Here is a 19808-nt window from a genome sequence, read left to right as displayed (position 1 = left end):
TCCTGCTTTACAGCTGCCCAAGGCCAAGGTGGACGCCACCAGGTGGACATTACCAAGTGGACAGCAGTGGGGGGAGGAGGCCTCTTTGCCTTCCTGTTCTGTGCACTGTGACCTTTAAGCTCCCAGACAAGGCAGAGAGATGTGGGCAGTTGGTCCACCTTCCAGGCTGGCTAGAGAGCTGACAGCTCATTCCTTGATTGTCTCATGATGGAAACTATTTTTAAAAGAGGCTATCCCCTTAGGGGAAATCGTGCTGACTAAACTGTAGTATACTTAGCAGCTGCACTATTCTCTGAAAGGTATTTCTAAAAACGTTGGACCACTATATGATCTCATTTTCCCTCCAACTTGTTACTGAGTAAAACAGATGACTAGGATTCTAGACCCTCTTGAGTGGGAGATGGCACAGTGCAGAGAATTCCAATGGAAACACGATTTGAAACCTTGCTTTCACACACTCTAAAAGGCAGCCACAAGGCCCAGCCATCCTGGGGCTCCTGGTTGGAGGTGAATCTGCCAGGCCCAAGGTGGTACACAGTGGGGAGCAGAGACCACCCCAGCAGCCCCTGTGGAATTCCAGCTGCCTCCAGCTGCTCTCAGCATCAAGTCCAGTGAACAGTTCATTCCTCAGCTGAAAAATATCTCCCTGACATATTTTAACTCATCCTCGTCCTTCTCCGGGCTTCCGCTGCAGGCAGAGTCAGAAACGCCCGGTCCCAGGGAGGGGCCGAGGCCCGGGGAAGGGGTGTCTTTCCCACTGTTTTCTTCCTCATTGCTGCTCCCAGAACTGGTGTGAGGGGATGTGGAGCAGGTGGGGGAGCGTTCTGGGTTATCTGAGCCCCCCTGAGACAGCTGCTTCCAGGGCATTTCCTGTTTGTGGCTCTGTGGAGTAGAAGAGATGACAAGCATGACATATGCGTTTTACTTCCCTAACACACTGGTGTGTCTGTCAGTGACGTACCCAGAGGCAATTGCAAAGCGGCCTATGACCGGGCCAGGTGCTGCTTCCAAATCTGAGCTCCCTGTCTTCACCCCCACCCCCACCTCCCCCCCCACCTCCAACCACCTCATCACAGTCCTCAAGGAATCAGGATCCACTTGGGAGAGAAGCAGGCAGGGGCATGAGGAATAGTACAGTGGAAAGGAAAAAGAAACAAATAGAAAAAAATGCGTCTGGAAAGGCAGGGTGGAGAATGGAAGGAGCCCAGGACACAAAACCTGGGTGTGGGCCCACATTTGGTCGCTTATTAGCTGTGGCACTAAGGGAAAGTCCCAGTCTCAATTACTTCGGGATGACAGTATCTGAAATAACCACAGCCCAGGGTTATGGTGAGGATGAATGAGGGACTGCATGGTATCACGGCCTGGGGAACTGGGAAGGGCTACAACTGTTAAAGCAGCTATGACTGCAGGAAGCCGGGAAACCGCAGTGGCCTTCAGCTCAGGAGAGGTGCAACGGCTAAAAGAGGTCACCTCACCCAGGAGACCCTTTCTAAGAACAAACAGGTAAATGCTTGTGTCTCCTCCACATGGACACTGACCCAGAGTCACCCCCTCTCCTTACACACTCACGCCCTCCCCAGGTGTCCAGCCCCATAGGTTCATCCCCGGGGCTCAACCCACATGGGGAGAGGCTGACAGAAGAGCTAGGCAAGGGCAGGCTGGGGAGAGGCCGACAGAGGCGGCTCCCCACGGCAGCCTGCGGAACTGGCATCTCTCTTATTACCTGGACCAGGGACCTACTCTGGTTTCTGCCCAGGCAGAACTTCTGGTCCTAAGACTAGGAAGAGACTCAGTTGACTTTACCTCAATCAGGATCCCCAGAGCAACATCGACTAGTTCAGCTTCATTCAGGCAGTACACGGTCTTCACTGCAGGGGGCCTGAAACAGAAACACGAAGCCACATGGGGGACAGAGGGTCTCAGCTCTCACAAGGAGGAAAATGAGGGCAAGACGAGAGCAGGAGAGTCTTCTCCCTGTGCCTTCCCACCAGGATGAGGACACCACCATCCCCAAGCTGAGAAGTGACCTCATCCTTGCAGCCCAGTGACCAGCACAGAGGAGGGAACAATGGGGGCTTCCCTTCCTCTGCCAACTTGGCCATGATAAGGGAACTAGGAAATGACAGTTGACTCTGAGAGCAAGCAGACCAGGGACCATAGGCTGAGACCGGAATGAAACATGCCTGGATGCATGAACACATTCGGGGGACTGCAGCAGTCACAAACAGATGGCTGGCCAATTAAGAAACCTTAGAAAAGGAGGGTCAGAGAGAGGAGCCAAGCACCCAGTGCCCTGCCAGGAAGGTGGCAACAATTTCCTTCACTAGGGATGCTGGTGGCCTGAAGACCCAACAACCCTGTACTTGCCACCCCTCCACCAACCCACTCCCAGCTGCTGATTTCTTTTTTTTTTTTTTTCTGTTTTTGGCTGGGGGCTAGGTTTGAACCCACCACCTCTGGCATATGGTAAGGTGACCAGATTTTAACATTGGCAAAGCGGGACACCATTGACCAGGGGTAGAGGGGTGGGGGTGGTTCTTAATTAAAAATTTGGTCTATATGGAGCAAAAAAAATTTTCATAGAACACAAAAAGAGCATTGTAATATATTTTTTTTTAAATTTCAACATAAGTACAATTTACAAATATGTTTAAAAAATTATGTATAGTATTATTTTATTCTTTGGCATATTTCTCGTTGAATTCTAACAACTGATCAACAATGCGAACTTCGATAAGCAGTTCTCAATAATCAGTTCTCAATAATTATTTGTTATTAAAGTTTAACATTATAAAATTAACAAAAATAACACAAAACTCATATCCTGGCAAAATAGCCACATGGCAGCTGAAAACCGTATATTCCCTTCCCGTTCTCCCACCGTTCCCTAGCTTGTCATGCATTCTTTCCAAAAAGCGGGACTTTTTTAAGACGCTGCGGGACGCGGGGACAAATTGTTAAAGATTTGGACTGTCCCACCAAAAGCTGGATGTCTAGTCACCTTAGCATATGGGGTCAGCACCCTACTCCTTTGAGCCACAGGCGCTGCTCCAGATGCTGATTTCTCACTAGCCCTACAACCTGTGTGTCTTTAAAGACATGCCCACAAGAGGAAGAACAAGAGATCTGACTCCGGTCCACTGATTTGCCCACTTGATGTTATAATTTTGACGCAAGGGAAGAGCCTGGCATATTGGATATCTGGCCTGAGAGCTTGGCTGATGTGTGGAACGCACCATCTGTATGCCGACAATTGCAGGCCTGACAGAGCACTCACCAAGAGGCAGAAACGGGTGCCTGTCTGGGAGGGGACGACTCATTCTGCCTCCTGCTCACAGCCTCTGCACCTCCTAAGTGCAGTGATTGTCCGGCTGAACTGCCCGCCTAACTGGCTGTTCTGTCCACACAAGAAGACTCGACCCAGCCTGGGTGCCCCTTGTTCCACTTTTGATTTATCCCAGGAGCTCTCTGACCAAAGGGTATCACACCTTGCTGCTGCTACCGCCTCTGCTGCCATTCTCCTCCTCTTTGGGGCCTTCACTGGTGCCACTCTCTTCTTGGTCACCTGAGCTGTCATCCATGATGGAAGGACCCTCTTTTTATTCTCAGATTTTAAGGTTTCCATCTCTGTGGACAAAGAGAAGTCAGGGCCCAACCTTAATGACCTGCTTTTCGAAGTGAGAAAAGCAAATCCCACTCTCTTGTCACAACAGGAATTATAGGTCCGTGCCCACAGTGGGAGTCAATCTTTAAATCCTACAAAGAAGAACAAAGCCCAGTGAATTCTAATAAGCTAGAATGCTTCCAGTCACCAGCCAGTTACCGGTAACCCAGAGAGAGAGCAGGGCTGAAGACTCAGACACTGGCAGGCAGGTGTGGTAGAAGGACTACAACAAGCTTGGGAGACAAGAGCCCTAGGACCTGTCCCCATGCCAGGAGCCCCACACCACAGCCAGAGGCAAGCAGAAATACCTCCCACAGCCTCCTCAGCAATGGGGTCAGTGCAGGCCAGGGATGACCCCCCCCCAAGAAAGGACATGGAGGTCTCTAAAGTCCTCACCACCCCAAATGCCAGTGTCCTCAGGGTCCTCAGCCTGCCTGCCTAACCCTTCTAATACTTCTCAGTGACCACCCCCTCCTCTGCCCTAACTCCAGGTTCTCATTTCCTTTATAATGGCTCAGTTATTAAAAAAAACCCTGAAGCCATTCGGGGTTTTTGAGACGAGGTCTAGCTCTGCCCAGGCTGGAGTGCAGGGATGCAAACATAGCTCACTGCAGCGTTGATCTCCTGGGCTCAAGTGATCTTCCCGCCTCAGCCTCCCAAGTAGCTCATGCCACACTCTGCTAATTTTTAAGCTGGTTTTGTAGCAACAGGCCTTGTTATATAGCCCAGGCTGTTCTTGAACCCCTAGCCTGAGGCTGTTTTGATTCACAATAAGCTATCATTGGCCAATACCTCTCCTTTAAAGATACTTCTGATGGGTCAAACTTTAACCAGCAATAGGAGGCAGAAAGCATAACCGGGCTGGACTCCTGATTTGCAGAATCCACAGCCCCCTTCTTCACCTGCCTCCCCCCCAGCCTCTGCTCTAGGTTGACTTCTCTCTGCCTTATCCAGGTTGTTCCACCTCAGCCCTTCAGTCCTGAAGCCCAGTCCCCACTCAAAGAGTAGGGGTTGTGACAACCAGGCTAAGTCTCTGTGCTTGCCACCTAAGAGTCACCCAGGAAGCTCCACCTAAGATCTAACCCAAGAGATGTTTGTCCAGAAAAGGTAGTCAGCAAAGAATATGATATTCCTCGTTGAATCATAATGTGGTAATTTATTGCTCACTCAGGATGGCTGTTCACAGTATAAGAAAAAAATTACCACGCCATCATCCTAATCTATCCAGCCGGAGGACAGACCCTGGCCAAGGTGCCTTCACTTCGTCAGAATTCAGACGGTGCTAATAGTCATTCCTGCCATCTAACTAGCCCGCCCAGCGCACAGTGCCTCTGTGTTGGCAGAAATTTGTCTAACCCTTAGGTGAACATCTAATGCATTTCACAAACGAGAAACTGAGCCTTAATTAACTAGCACAAGGTCCCATAAGTTTAAAATCAGGCTTCCAGGATTAAGAGCCAGGTCCTACAGACCTCAAATCATGCCAGGCTTCGGGGTCCCTCAAAGGGGGCCGCAACCTCTTCCAGAAGCACCTTCTCTGTAGCTCAGTGCTCAAAGGACGTCGACCGATGAGACCTTAGATCTCATCCTAAGCTCCTCACGATGAAACCGAAGCCCCGCAGGAACGCGATCTGCCAGCATCCCTAGTCACCGTCCGCCGCTGGCTTTCTTTCCAGGACAGGCCCCTGAGCTCGCACAGACCGCCACTGCCGCCCTGCGGGAAGAGCCAGCAAGTGCGAAAAGGAACACGTGGAGGAAGCATCCACGCAGGGCTCCGCTGCTCAGACACGGGAACTGGCAGCACCAGCTTCCCCCCGACCCTGCCCAAGGCCCCGGCGCTCCTCGGCCTGGCGCACTGTCTGTTGTGCTCCCCCGGGGGCTCCTGCGTCCTCTTCCTGCTTCCAGACTGCAGCCGGGGGGGTGCGGATTCGGGACGGTTGTGGGACCCGCGCCCCACCCAGACCTCAAGCCCCGCGGTCCCGGCCCAGCCTCTCGCGGCGCGAACCTCCGGCAGCCCCGCGGAGCGCCTAGGTCCGCCCGCCCCTTCCGGCCCTGCCCCGCGCCAGCGGCCCCGCCCCTTACCCCCGGCTCCGCCCCGCGGCTGCTGGCTGGCGCGGAGACCCAGGTGCGCCCCCTGCCGGCAGCGCGTCCCGGCTCAAGGAAAATCGAAGTGTCAGTTCCCGGGTCCTCTGAATCATAAATTAGGGGACAGGAAAGGGGAATCTGTATTTGTGAAGCCCTCCACGGATTCCCACAGAAGCCAAGTTCAACGCTTCCTGCTGGGGGACGCATTCCGGGGACAGAGACGCAAGATGAGCCCCCTGGGTGCAGAAAGAGAAATTAGAGCCTCTGCTTACATTTATCCTCTTAAAGTAGGCGTCACTAATATTTAATATTCAGATTGGGGGCCCCAGGTGTCTGGATGCTGAGCTCTGCAATTGTCAGGTGGAATTAGCATTTTTAGTCAAAAATCACCCGTACTTAAGGCAGCTGGGAAGGAAACACCCAGACTGAGGCCTTCACCCAGGGGACTTCAAAGTATAAAGAACGATCTGACAAGGTTTGCCCCTAAAATGAGCAATCAAGACAGCTGTTGGCGATATGCTTTACAAGTCAGCTAATGACAGAATGATTACTATCCACACAACAGAGGCTTGGAGACTCGGGGCCTGAGCTCTTTGAGCACTTGCTTCTACCTGCCTTGGTACCTATGGCTTCTCCAAAGCACATTCACCTGCTCTTCAACACCTCCCTCCTAGGGCAGGGGGCTGCACGGGGAAAGTGTGAAAAAATCAAGGCTTAAAGAGAGACAGATCATCAGTGATCATAAAACCAAACTGCTGGTGGTCAGGGTCAGTTTAGCTGCAGGATAGATCTGGTCTGCTTCCAGCCCCTTCAGGAGGGCAGCCCCAGGGAGCAGAACGGCTTCTCTGCCACTATGAAGGTGTCCCAGTCACTGACCTCTCACAGAGCATGAGACAGTGCAACCCAAGTCTAACTGCAGCTGGGGCAGAGAAGCACCATTTTGTTTTGTGAATAAAGGAAGAGAAAATAATTGCTATTAGAACTGATGAAGATTCTTTACCTGGCTAAACTTTGGTCAGGCTTCTGAATCTTCTGCTAGGCCTATGTGTGCAATTCCATATAAAATCCAATGTTGAAAAGAACCACACCCCATGCCCCATCCCCCTCCTTGATATCTGATCACCCTCTTTGCCTTATTTGGTCTGACCACCTTGGCCTGTCTCAGCAAAACTCTGTTAGGTTGGTTGAGCCAGAATCCCCTCATCCCTGCTCTTCCCTCTGAGTAACTGTCTATCCACCTGCCCATCCTGCTCCTTGGCTATAAAGTCCCAGTGGCCCATGCTGTATTTGAAGTTGAGTCCAGTTTCTCTCCATCACTGTAAGACCTTATTGCAGCCCTTCCTATACTTGAGATAATCCTGGGAAAAAAGTCTTCCTTACTGTGCTTTAATAAATATCATTGAATAACTTTTTTTCCAACAGTACCAGCCCCTGTGCATCTACCCTTAAAACCTCTTTCCATAGCCAGGTAGAAAATGAGGCCTGAAGAGCAGGAAACAAGTCTGTCTGCCTTAAAAGTTTTGTTTGAAGGAAGAGAACCCTCACCTCAGGAGGGGTGAGGAACCAGAACTACAAATATGTGGCTTGCGTAGATTTGAGTCAACACCTGAAGCATTTAAGAGGTTTTTGGTCTTTAAACTGGCAGATAAAATTGTACTGATCATGAGAGGTTGTGCATATGTCAATGAGCTGGATTTAGTCTTTCCACAATGTGTAAGTCCTTTAAAAAGACACCACAGGGAACTCCTAATGCATCTGAATGCCCAGCTGAGAGGCTGGATTTTGGCCTGAGGCCCTGGAGCAGAAGTGGGCAAATGCAGCCAGGTACCTGATGGCAGGAAATGGGAAAGTGCACCTGTGAGGTTCCTGGTGCAGCCTGGGCCAGAGCTTAGGGTCAGCGCCTGGCCAGGTGCAGCTCAGTTGGTCTGATGGTTTTCTTCTATGCCATCCCTACCCCCAGGTAACAGAGGATGCTGAGCAGGTATTTTGAAGAAGAGAGAGAAGTTTAAGTCCTAACCTACTTTCTTGGAGGATAAGAGCTCATCCTACAGAGGGCAAGATGTGGGGACAGGGATGGACACCTGGGTTTCAAGTGTTCTTTGTGTCCCTATGATCCTTAAATCCATTTTGGCAAGCTATAGAGACCCCATGAGAGGAGGGAATGGATAGTAAGACAAACTCCAAGATGGAGAGAGGAAAAGTTAAAAGTTTTTCAAAGGAAACCCATGACCATCTCTAAATGTCCAGCAGAATCACTGCTGATTCAACGTAGAGGGGAGAAGTAATAACCACGGAGAAGTCCTGGTTTCTTCATTTGAGGGAAGGAGTACCAAAGTGGAAATGAGGAAAAATGGGTAACTATTTACTACAAAGTCTCTCATGTCTTTTATAATCAAGCCACATAAATTCCTCCCTACTTTTCCCTCAAATCCCAGCAGAATGGAGCCAAGCCTTTAATACCAATTTCTTTGTGGCTTTCCCAAAGTAGGTAACTATGAGTATTCACCATTCCAGGTCTGCACCCCAGAACTGGGCTGGAAGGCTCTGAACTGTGTGGAGACAAGGTTGCCCCTGCCAAGTGTTGAAGCCCAAGGTCTAGGCCCACCATCCCATCATGATGACACCTAAGAATGGTCTTCCAGCTCCTCTTTACCTTGCAGGAGCACCTGCCTCTTCAAGGCCCCACCCCAGCCAGGTGTAAAGGGCAGGCCTCAGGCAGCGGGGTGGGCATAGCTGGTCAGGATCAGCTCTGCCACAGATGGACTGGCCTGAATCCCACATGCTTGCCATCAACCTGGCTGCTTCATTTGACCTCCCCTACACTCACCAGCAAGGGGTGCAGCTTGCTGGCAACTGGCGACACCTTGGAGGTTAAGCTGGAGGAATGAGAGGAACCACTGAATGAAAGAGGTGCCCTTGGGCATCCCTAACCAAAACCCTGAAATCTAAAATGCTCTGAAATTCAAAACTTCTTGAGTGCCAACATGTCAACACAAGAGTAAAATACCACAACTGACCTCATGTGATGAGCTGCAACCAAAACGTAAATATTGTGTGAAACTGCCTTCTGGCTATGTGTATAAGGTGTGTATGAGATATAGATGAATTTCATGTTAAAATTTGGGTCTCTCCCCCAAGATATCTCATTATGTACTTACAAGTATTCCAAAATCCGAGAAGAAATCCATAATCTGAAACATTTCTGGTCCCAAGCATGTCAGATAGTAGATTCTCACCTTGTGTGGGAAACAGAAGTCACCCAATTGAGAAGACAGCCCAGAGCAGAGGCCTTGGCCCTGCCCTCATCCTGAGAAGCTTCTGTAACAAAAGCTGGCAACTTTTAAGGAAGAGAAAGAACACTCTGTGGCCTGGACTTGAGCAGAGAGAAATAGGACCCACCAAACTTGAGCTACTCAGCAGAACAGATGAGCCGCGGGCGGCACCCAACCTTGATGGCAAAGCAACAGGCCCAGCTGGGGAAGTGCAGCCCCAGTGGAGGGCACAGTGCTGGGGTGGGCAGATGGAAGGCAGGGGCTGACTGTAGCCAGGGCAAAGCGACACACATATCCTAGAAAGACACCAAGGACCCACAAGTACTTTCTCTTTTTAAAAAAAAAAAAGGAAAGAAAATGAGAAACATACAAAATACTGTCAATTTCTCCTAGGCCAACACAGCAGCCGTCACAATATCTCTCCTTCCTCTGGAGCTTTCGTCCCACAGTCTGCAGCGTGTGTCTTGCACAGTCCATGATACTGGTCTCCGGCATGAGCCACTTGCTCCATGTGGCTCCTGTCCAATCATAGTTGGACAACACTTTAACTCCCTGGACAGTCTCTCCCTGAAGACTCACTGCGCTGGCGGGAGCCGCAGAGGAGTGCCCCATTTCCCACCTTGTATCTGCCCTACGCCCAGGATAACACTGCTCCATGGGTGTCCCTCCGGACAGGCCCTTCACAGTTTATGGGCCAGGAGGGTGGTCAGCTTGATCTTGCCATCCATGGAGGCGGTGAGGCAGGTCCCACAGTCCATGGCAGTACTCCAATCCACGGTGACCACAGGGGCCCGGTGGCCACCCAGGCTCAAGCAGCTCTCCAGAACCCTCTCATCACCACCCAGCTATAAGAAGACAGGACAGAGAAAAAGGTGTCAGCAGACACCACTCACAAACACATGTACCACATCCACTTCTAGTGGCCAAACTGCCTCCAGCCTGGGGGCTGCCACCCCAACCTCCTCGAGCCCAGGCACAGGTGCCCACCTTTCTAGAAAGTTAGTTCAAGTTCTTAAGCCAGGAAATGCCTCTCTCAACTACATGAGTCCAACTGAAGTGGAAAACGAGTACCTGAGAAGCTCCTTAAAAGATGGAATTTTCTCTGCCACCTTAAACTTGCCGTGGGCTGTTACCTGCTGCGTGCCCCACTTGGCTGCCCTCCCACAGTATCACTCCTCACTGCCTGGCACCTGCTCCTGTACCTGCTTATTTGTTTAAGGTTCACTGCCAAGGGGGGGAACACGTGCTGCAGAAGAGCCAGGTCTCAGCCAGCCCGCCTCACAGAGCAGTGCGGGCTGGGGGCGGCCCAGGAGCAGCGTGTGCTTTGCTTTCCCCCATCCCAGCAACAATCCAGAATCGGACGCTAACAGGGAAGGGGAAAGTAGGAGCAAACTGAACTACTACCAATACCACTGCATATAACACCCCAGAGCAAGAGGCAGAAAATACTCAGAAAAGCACAAATTGTTCCTACACTGTCGGAATGGAATCTGAAACTAGTGTAAGACTGATACAAAGGAAAATCTTTCCATCCACTAATTGGTTATAGAGCGAGTCTGACTGCAAATCATATAAACTGATCAGGGCAAATGCCAAAGGTCACGTGATTAAAAATAAAACACACGCACACACACACATCCATAGAGAGCAAGTTACTGAACAGCTGGCCTGAAATGCAACAAAACAATAAAATAGTCAGGCTTGTAAAGTGAAAGCTTTCTACTCTATCTCCCCTGGGAGATAAGCAGCTATGAGAAAGGGTGGGTCAAGAACCACTAGAATCAGCGTCCTTCATACAAAAGAGGGGACTTTCTGTCAGTGAGCGCTCGCCGTGCATACACCTCAGGCCCCGGTCTACAAGGCTCCTCATTTCCCACCTCAGCACCCCCTTACCCGTCACATGCGATCTCACTGGCCTCTCCCCAAGTGGGGCCCCAAGACCTGCCCGTCTCTTGTCTACCCAACTCCTCCTACTGGTCCCACGGTCTCCCCGGGGTCTTCCCTGAGGACTCCCGGAAGCTCTTCCCTCCCCACTCAGAGCTTCCTCCCCTCAGAACGACTCCACACTGCACCGTCCCCGCTGCTGGTGCTGTCTCTTTGAGTGTGTGCCCAAGAGAGCAGAGACCATACGTTATGTCTCCTTTACCCTCCACGGTGCCTAGTCCAACACCTGGCACAATTTCTGTCCAAAACTCATGCTATTGACTGACTCAAGAGCTATGGCAACAAGAGACTGAGGACGTTGCACCCTGTAGGACTCTGCACCTACACCAAACACCACCATCAGGCAAATCATTAAAAATTACCACTAAGGCTGAGAATAAATTAACTTGGTACAGACACAGGAGCTTAGGCTACAACAGAAACCCTCATCACTAGTCTATTTGATAACACTAGTAAAATAGAAATAAAATAGAAGACATAATTTCATGTAATTATACATTAAAAAGGACATAGAACGGAAGCTCTAACTTGAGAACTTAAACCAGTGTGTAAGTTGAGGGACTTAAAACACGGTGAACACTCAGCTATGGTTTGACAAATCATATCCTCAAATTCTGTCTCAAACGTGGACTGGAAGGTACTTGACCCATGGGACAGACTTCCAATAAAATAACCAGTCTATACCAGATTAAAAAGTCCAGCTGGCTCATGCTTATCTGGGGCACGTTTCCCCCATCGTTTCCCCCACCCCAACACCTTCTATCCCTTCCTATTCCTCAACATTTTCTATAATAGGCCTTATTCTCAAAGAACAGAGACAGGAAAAGAGCAGGATCTTGTCCTCAACGAGCAGAGGGGATGGACGTCTCATGCTCGGCCCCAATCCTGCCTTCTCCACCTGAGCTGAGCAGCAGCCGAGGCCCAGCTTGCAGCAGGAAGGCTCCTGGTATATGGCCAGTATGTGTCAAAGTCATCTCCACTGCCACACAGCATGGGACAGAAGGTCATGCTCACCCAAGACCTCCAAAATGGAAGCCTCTGCCCACCATGACACCCCTGCCCAGTTACCTTGTAGATGACACCCCCTGTGGCAGAACAGGTCAGCATGTAATTGCCCTCTGAGTCAAAAGCGAAGAGTCGGCCCCGGGGGACTTGAACCTGCTTATAGCCGCTGTATCCGGAAAGCACGAAGGGGCCCGTGGCATCAGAGGGGAGGCCGTACTCAGATACCTTCAGGCCGCTCCTGTGGATGTTCCACTGGATGAACTGCAGTCACAGAGCACAGCCAGAGCGCTCTCTTAGCAGAGCTCAGCCAGCAGCAACCCAGGGGAGCAGTGAGGACTGGCCCTGGGCAGAGGCTGGCCAGAGGGACCTGCTCCCCCAGCCATAGTTCTGACACCTTTGCAAAGCCCTTTCAACTACCAGAAGCAGAAAAGGGGCTTGGAGGGAGGGATCCATCCCCAAGTCTCATCTCATGCCAATAAGACGTAAGCATTTTTCAGGAAGAAAATCTAGAAAAACAGCCAGGAACCTCACATCAAAGTCCAACACTTTTCTTTCTCTCTGGCCTGACCCCACAAGAGAAAAGAGGACAGCAACTGGCTGTGCATGGACTTCTGATCTCTCGAGCAGGGGAAGTGCTTCAAGAGCCGCTGTCATCATCATCATCAGAGTTAGAACCCAGCTAGATTTTTCTGTCTTAGGAACAAGGTACAGAGGACAGATTCCAAATCCATTTCTAGTGTCTCAGCAGTCCAAACTATAGAACACCGAGAGACACAGCGACAAACCTGGCTGCCTTCACTGGGGAGTGTATAACCCATTAGTCTTCCTCACAGGCAGGGTGCTCAGCAGTGACCACCTCTTCCCTACCCACATAAATAGGAAGGGAGGCTTTAATGTAATAATCCCTTCCTACGCTTTTCAAATGAAGAACTTAACTTTGTAGTTCCTGTTTTGAATGGATAAGAAGGCAGATAGTATCAAATGCAAAAGGTACAGGAAGCCAGTCTTTCTCCCGACCCTGCCCACTGCCTGGCTGCCTCTCCAAGGCAGGCGCTGTGCCCACTCCCTAAGGTACCTCCACAGAGGGCATCTACGAAGGGCCATTTGCTTTTATTAATTATTTTGCCCTTTTTTTTTTTGGCATCCTTCTTACATCTCTGGACTCTGCTCAGGCCTGTACACTTCTGGGGCACTGTCCACAGCCCTCAGCAAACTACCCACCCATGAGTGGTCTCAAGATCACACATTACCAAGCTCACCAAAGTATATCTTGGCCCCAAATTGGACCCCACAAGTCCACCTATGGTGAGATGAATTAACTTCATTGGCACTCCCTTTCACCAGGATAGCCGACTCCCACTGACCTCATTCAAACTGCACAAAGGATCCTGTGAGGTAAATTACTATTTTATCCCTATTTTACAGATGAAAAAATAAAGGCAGAAAAGGCCAAAACTCCCACAGCTAGTAAACAGTATGGGCAGACCTAAGTTGGCCCACCTTGTAATGCCAGCCTCTTACCCAGACCCCACGGGCACCTACCTTCCCGTCTTCACCGACGCTGTACACAGTGTTCTCGTCGTAGCTGAACTCCACAGAGTACACCTCCCCACAGTGGGCCCTCCAGCTCATTGCGCACTCGTGCTGCTGCATGTCTGAGGCAAGAAGACAGGATTTTGGCCGGGGAACCCTGGGGCCCTGCTTGGGATGACAGCTGTTCTATAGGCCGAGGGCCTGCTGGACCCAACAGGTGTCACGGAGCTGCCCTTGCCCAAGAAGTTAGGCTGCCTCTGAGCTTCAGAAGCAGCTTCCTTCGCCAGGTCAAAAGCAAGGCTCAGGAGTCCCCCAGGGGGAGCGGGAGGTCACTGGGGAGCCCTATGTCTTGGGGGCATTCAAGGACCTGCCCTCTAGAACTTCCCCAGAATACTGTGGGGATCCCTTCCAGACGCAGTCCAGACCTGGGGGTATCTCCTGGGGACAGGGCCTGCTTGGAGATTCGTAACCAGCACACCAGATGATTCACATGCATGCCCCTGGCTAAGGAACACCTTTGTGATGCTTCTGTGAGGAACCTGAGGGGCCAGCAGCAGGTAGAGAGGACAGCACCCCTCTCCTGTGCCCTCCGGGGTGCCACATGGGTGTCTAGGACTCTGAGGGAATAGTTGGAGACCAAGGAGGACTGAATGCTCTACCCCTGCCTACGTCTGCTGACACTAACCACATGCAAGTTGATTACTGTGGAGGTTTTGAAAACTCTGACCAAAGTTAAGTACTAGTATGTGCATCTGAGATCAGGGTTTTGCAACAGCCTCTGATCCAGCTCGCAAAAAAATTCAACTGTATTCCCTGGGACATCCGAGGAGAGAACAAGGATTGCCATGAGCATACTTCCATACCAAACAACCTGATGACACCATCAGCTGCCCCTGTGACCAGCAGGTTCCCATTGTGATTAAAGGCTGTACAGTTGATAGCAATGGGTTCTGGATCCAGGGAAAACTGGAGCTATTAAAACAAAACAAAACCATTAGCAGACTTTCACCAAGCCCAGGCACACTGCTTACTCCAACACAGACAGGCATATGGATCCCTCAGACTAATAGACCTAGACCTGAACCTTTGCCAAAGTACTATGCTTGTGACCATCTGAGCTTTTTCCAGGCCAGTGTTTTTGTGCCTGTATACATTCTGGTTCCTATTCTGACAATAATCTGGCTCACTCAGTTATAGCAGCTTACAGGTTACCCAGAGTGCATTCCAAGCTAAGTCCTTTTGAAAAGCCTTACTGCCGGCAGGGAATAACACTTCATTAACTGACTTTTATGATAGCCTATGCCAAGGTCACATGGCTGTTCCCTTCCCTTCCCATCAAGCCTTATAGGCCCCACAGAAATATTTAGAACACAGCAGCAGACAAAGCAACCTTACAGAGCTTAAGGTTTATTAATTAATCAGATAATGAAGAGTATCATTCAAACAATATGGAACCCCAGGAACCCTAAATAATGCTCCTGAAACTAAAAACACAAGATAGAATGTTATTTAAAATACACACATATACACATGCACACAGAATACTGAGCTAGCAAATAAATAAAGGATCATCTGATACCAAAAATGAAGGAAACCAAGAGTCCAGAAGACTAGTGACCTCTGCAACTAGCCTTCACTATGGGGCAGTCACCGAATCCAGATGACCCAAGTACCCACTGTGACAGCCACACAGAGATCAGGAGCCTGGAGACAATGATGTAAGACCTGGCCAAGGTCAGGTGATGAGAAACCATCATATAAAACTAGAGCTCCAAAGAGCTATCCCCTCAGTGTGGAAATGAACGAGAAATAAACCTAGTTCACAGAATGGAATAACAAGAAAACTTGCCTCTGCACATTCATGACCACAAACTGGCCCTGACATGAGTTTATGACCCAAATTAACAATCCCTTTGTAGGCAGATAATTTATTGTAAAGTTGGTGGAAATTGGCAATGCTTGCAAGCACCTGGCAAAAGTGAATGTAAATATTCTCCAGAGAAATGCACCTCCAGCCTGAGCCTGAAAATATTCTCAAGTATAAAGGTCTAAGAAACATGAATCCACAATCAAAATTTATAAGACAGAAAATCAGGTGAATGGAACACACACCCACAGAAACAGCAGATAGCAGAGTGAGAGGCATAAAACTTGAGCTATTAGAAAAAGACAGAATGTCCAATGAGAACATCCAGTATGTTCAACAAAATAAAAGAAGGAATTGAAAATATGGATAAAAGCTAGGTGTGGTGGCTCATGCCTATAGTTTCAGTGACTCTGGAGGCTGAGTTAGGAGGATTGCTGGAACCCAGGAGTTCAAGGCTAAGGTGAGCTATGATCACAGCCCTACATTCCAGCCTGAGCAACAGCATGAGACCGTCTCTCTAAAACAAAGAAAATATGGTTAAAAATGGCAGGCTGTAAACATGATAAAGCAGATTTAAAAAATGAAGTTGAGCCTCTAAAAATGAGAAATAACTGAAATTAATATTCTATTGATAATAGATAGGGTCAGTAGACAATTAGATGTAGTGGCAGAGAGAATTAGCAAATTCATAAGTCTGAAGACATTATCATCAAGAACACAGCAAAGTAAAACAAAAAAATGAAAAAAAGAGAAAAGTTCTAGCACATATGTAATTGGGAGTTCCAGAAGGCAAGAGTTAGTATGACTCAGAATTTTCCAGCCTTGAACAAAGATACAAATCCTCTGATTCAGAAAACCAAACAAATCCCAACTGGGACTTTAAAAAGACCAAATTTTAAAACTTAAAAATGAGAAAATCCACATCTAGACATCAAGCTAGGAAAATCTTAAAAGCTGCCAAAGAGAAAAATGACAATTGGCAAAAGAATGCCACTTACACTGAGAGCTGACCATCAGTTTCAGCAAGGCAGCCAAAGGATCTAACCAAGTCATAGAGTAAGGAGAATCAGTGTTCAATCTAGAACGCAATAGGACATTCCAGGAAAATACGTATACTATAGTTCCATTGCTACGAAGTTAGAAAACAAGTTAGAAACAAAAACTAATTATTAAAATGTAAGACAACAGTAAGCCACAATTCAGACAAGTTGTCTCTGTAGGGGGAGGGAGATGGAGATTGCGGAGGGGCACACAGGGCTAAAAAGCACTGGTAATGTTCCACTTTAACTGTGGTGGGGACATGGGTGTCCGTTTAACTGCTTTTCTTCTCAATATACCATATGCCCAAGATTTCAATATTCTTTTGGATGTATTCAATATTTAATTAAAAATTGGGGATCACAAGTGAACAAAATCATAAATTGTGATAAAAGCTTTGGCAGAGAATAGCAAGAAGCCAGGAACTACGAGAGACTGACTGAACTGGTGGAGATGACAGAGAGCAGGGCCATAGGAGGGCCACCAGAGACCAGTCTAGAGCATGTTTCAGGAAATGCAGGTCGTGTTCAGACTGAAATGTACTGACAGCGTTTGCTCATAGACTGATCATGTGAGCAGAGGGAGGATGGGCCCAGAAGATCCCCAGTTTCTAAGTGGAATGCCTTTCCCAGATGAAGAAAACTGCCAAAGGAGAGACAGATGTGGCAGAGGGTGGAGACTAAGAATTCAGACGTGGCCCTGACAGGCCTGAGAGCCTTCCCAGTGGGAACACAGACCATTTCTACAGGCAGGCACGGGAAGACACAAGGTGAACATCTGGAACATGGCCTGTCTGAAGGCAGGGACCCTGCAGTGTGTCCAGCAGCATCAGGAAACAATGTGCTCAACAGAGCAGCCATACCACTTGTGCACAATGAAACTAACAATTTTAATGAGAGACATCTCTGCCTTCTAAACAGGTGAGTTTAACATTATTAAGTCTCTCTAGGGTTTAGGGTGGAAGATGCAAGCATCTATAACTATTCTGGGGGCAATATGTCTCGGCTACGAGCAGGGTAGACAGGCTGTCTGGTCAGCTGTCTTCTGAATATGCATGTGTCCTCACTACTGCTGGCTGCTACGCTAATTCTCACACAATTCTAAGGAGTCAGGTGGCACAGTCCTCTCCCAAAAAATAAACAAGAGCCTTCTGGTAGAGTCAAGGAGTGACTCCTAAGTTAGTGGCAGAATTCTGAATGACTTGAGTTGCTAACAATCTGCCCAACTGGAATCTACTACTTTTCAACACTTAAACTTTTTAAAAAATCGAAGGAGAACAAAGCAAAAAGAGGGGAATAAATTCATCAGAAACACAGGTGAGCGCAGACAGAGCGACTGTCCCAGGGAGACCACAGGCAGACCCATACCTGCTGCTTCATGGTTTTCGTGTCCCACAGCAGCAGCCTGCCAGGAACCTGGTTCATGCCCTTGCTGCCGAGGTCAGGTGCTGAGGAGTCCACCTGGGAAGTGAGGCTTGGGGCTGCAGCCGAGCAGACAAAAGAGGCCCCACTGGGGCTGCACGCGAGGGACAAGATTCTGCAACACACAAGGGCCAGGGTCAGACCCTCCACCTGCCCTCAGAGGGTGGGTGCACTTTGGCTCGGAGGCCAGATCCTATTATAGGACATGGGGCACCAGGCCCTACACTCAGCAGCCTGAGGCCTTGTGGGAGCCTCTGGCTCACCTGGGCATGTCATCGTTGATGTTGATTTCACAGAGATTCTTCTTGGCTTCTGTGTCATAGAGACGAACTGTCCCCACACCACTGCCCAGCAAGAGCTGGAATGACAAGGGGCAGGAGGAGAAAAGGACAGTGTGTAGTCAGCCTGGTCAGGGGCATCCTCAGAGTAGGGAAGACAAGGCAGGCTATAGGGGTGAGGTGACTCAAGGGAAATCTGTCTACAATAGACCCCACTTAAAACTGAAATAAAGACATCAGAGCTAACCTTGAACAGAACACATCTGTGGAATGGGAGAAATGCATCACCTGGGATACTCCTGGGAAAGTTCTGGTTGGTTACATGAGACCCTCTGATCATCCCCTTTATCAGTTTTAAACCCTAGCTCTTCTAACTCTTCCTTCTCACTCGTGATCTATCCACTGCCCTACCCTGGGTACTGGCCCAGCTGGTCATGGAGCCTGGGGCCTGCCTCATTTGCCTCTTCAGGGGACAGCTCTGGCTCTGGGCCTGTAAGGGCCTCCAGAAGAAAAACAAAAGACGTTAGCATTGCCTTTAAAGACTTGTGATTTATTTGGTGAAAAGCCTGAAAGATAACAAATACTACCAGAAGAAAGCACCAGAAGCAACTCAGGTCTGAGAGCATCCACCATGAGTGTTAGAGAGCTCGAGACCTCAGCATTCACTTGGCAAACTGACACTGGTACAGGGAAAGCCCTGAGATCCTAGTCCTGAGGATAATTCCTCCAGCTGCCAAAAATCAGGGTCGCCCCTTAGACTATAGGTATGATTCTCAAAAAAAATGGAGCAAAAGAAAAAACAAAAAAAACCACTTTTACTTCCTTATCTATAAATCCTGTCTCAAATATTAGAGTCCAGAAGGAAAAAGAACACTGTACTCTTCCTGTGGGCCCATTAGACCCATGGGCACCACAGAAAAGAACACCCTCCCCTCACCAGTATAAGCCACTTCCTGCAGGGCCTGGCCCACAAGGGCTCCTGGTGGGCAGGAGCAAAGCTGAGACCATGGTTGGAAACACAGACATGGGGGCCAGCAGCCAGGGGGACCCCAGGCCAGACCAGAGATAGGCAGAAGCCATGTTCTCCAAAAATCCCCTGTGGCTCATTTCAAATCTCGTCAATGAGTAGCCTCACTGCCATTCCAAAACAGAGGCTGTTGGGCCAGTCCTAGATGTGTAGTCCCTGAATCCCTGAGTAATTCTTCAATTTGGATGGCAAAGCACACCAACAGGCCAATGTTACTCACCAGTCTGTCCCGCTTGGTGGCCCATTCTAAAGAGAGCAGTGGTGACTTGGAAATGGAGGAAGCTTTGGTCTGCATGATGGGGTTGAAGGACCACACTTTGATGACCCCATCTACATCTAAGCTGGCAACCCTCCTCCCAGAGCAATCCACCCTGCAACAGAAGAGATGGGGGCATTGTCAACATCCTGGCTTAGTCTCATCCTCCTGCTAGTGCCAAGATGAGGGTTCCGCCAACCTCCCTGCTGTATTGAAAATAGTCCTGAGAGGCCTACACTCAAAGGATAGGTATGGACTATTTCTGGAAATATTCATTCATTCGTCTAAGAAATACTACTACCCATACTCCTCCTGCCCCACCCACACCCACCCGCAGTGCATGATGGAGGAGTGATGCTCCCCATACTCCTCCTGCCCCAGCCCACACCCACCCGCAGTGCATGATGGAGGAGTG

At 49.3% G+C, this 19808-nt stretch overlaps 2 protein-coding genes across 4 annotated transcripts in view; both read right to left on the bottom strand.

The window, feature by feature from the left end:
* Nucleotides 1–36: 36 nt before the first annotated feature.
* CUNH7orf49 (chromosome unknown C7orf49 homolog) lies at nt 37–5673 on the bottom strand. 3 transcript variants are annotated; one of them, XM_003791601.3, is made up of 4 exons: nt 5140–5673; nt 3492–3759; nt 1807–1882; nt 37–882 (listed from the first exon to the last, which is right to left on the bottom strand). In XM_003791601.3, the coding sequence occupies exons 2-4, from the start codon at nt 3626–3628 to the stop codon at nt 628–630; spliced, it is 468 nt and encodes a 155-aa protein (XP_003791649.1). In that variant the 5' UTR covers nt 3629–3759; nt 5140–5673; the 3' UTR covers nt 37–627. The 3 variants fall into 3 exon arrangements, with proteins under 3 accessions (XP_003791649.1, XP_023369979.1, XP_023369978.1); XM_023514211.1 differs by having other exon boundaries at nt 3492–3630; XM_023514210.1 differs by lacking the exon at nt 5140–5673 and having other exon boundaries at nt 3492–3868.
* A 3671-nt stretch (nt 5674–9344) lies between these two features.
* WDR91 (WD repeat domain 91) overlaps nt 9345–19808 on the bottom strand; it is a 24297-nt gene continuing 13833 nt past the window's right edge. The window contains exons 9-15 of the mRNA XM_003791600.3: nt 19358–19508; nt 18096–18190; nt 17779–17947; nt 14370–14478; nt 13516–13628; nt 12037–12234; nt 9345–9869 (exon numbers count right to left, since the gene is read on the bottom strand). Coding sequence (XP_003791648.1) covers nt 9705–9869; nt 12037–12234; nt 13516–13628; nt 14370–14478; nt 17779–17947; nt 18096–18190; nt 19358–19508 — 1000 coding nt within the window. The 3' untranslated portion in view covers nt 9345–9704. The remainder of the gene's footprint in view (nt 9870–12036; nt 12235–13515; nt 13629–14369; nt 14479–17778; nt 17948–18095; nt 18191–19357; nt 19509–19808) is intronic.

Source organism: Otolemur garnettii, unplaced genomic scaffold (assembly GCF_000181295.1).
Source record: "Otolemur garnettii isolate 467f Iridium unplaced genomic scaffold, OtoGar3 scaffold00049, whole genome shotgun sequence".
NCBI classification, from domain to species: domain Eukaryota; kingdom Metazoa; phylum Chordata; class Mammalia; order Primates; family Galagidae; genus Otolemur; species Otolemur garnettii.
Note: the sequence above shows the minus strand (reverse complement) of the source record. Positions and strands in the feature narration are given on the sequence as shown.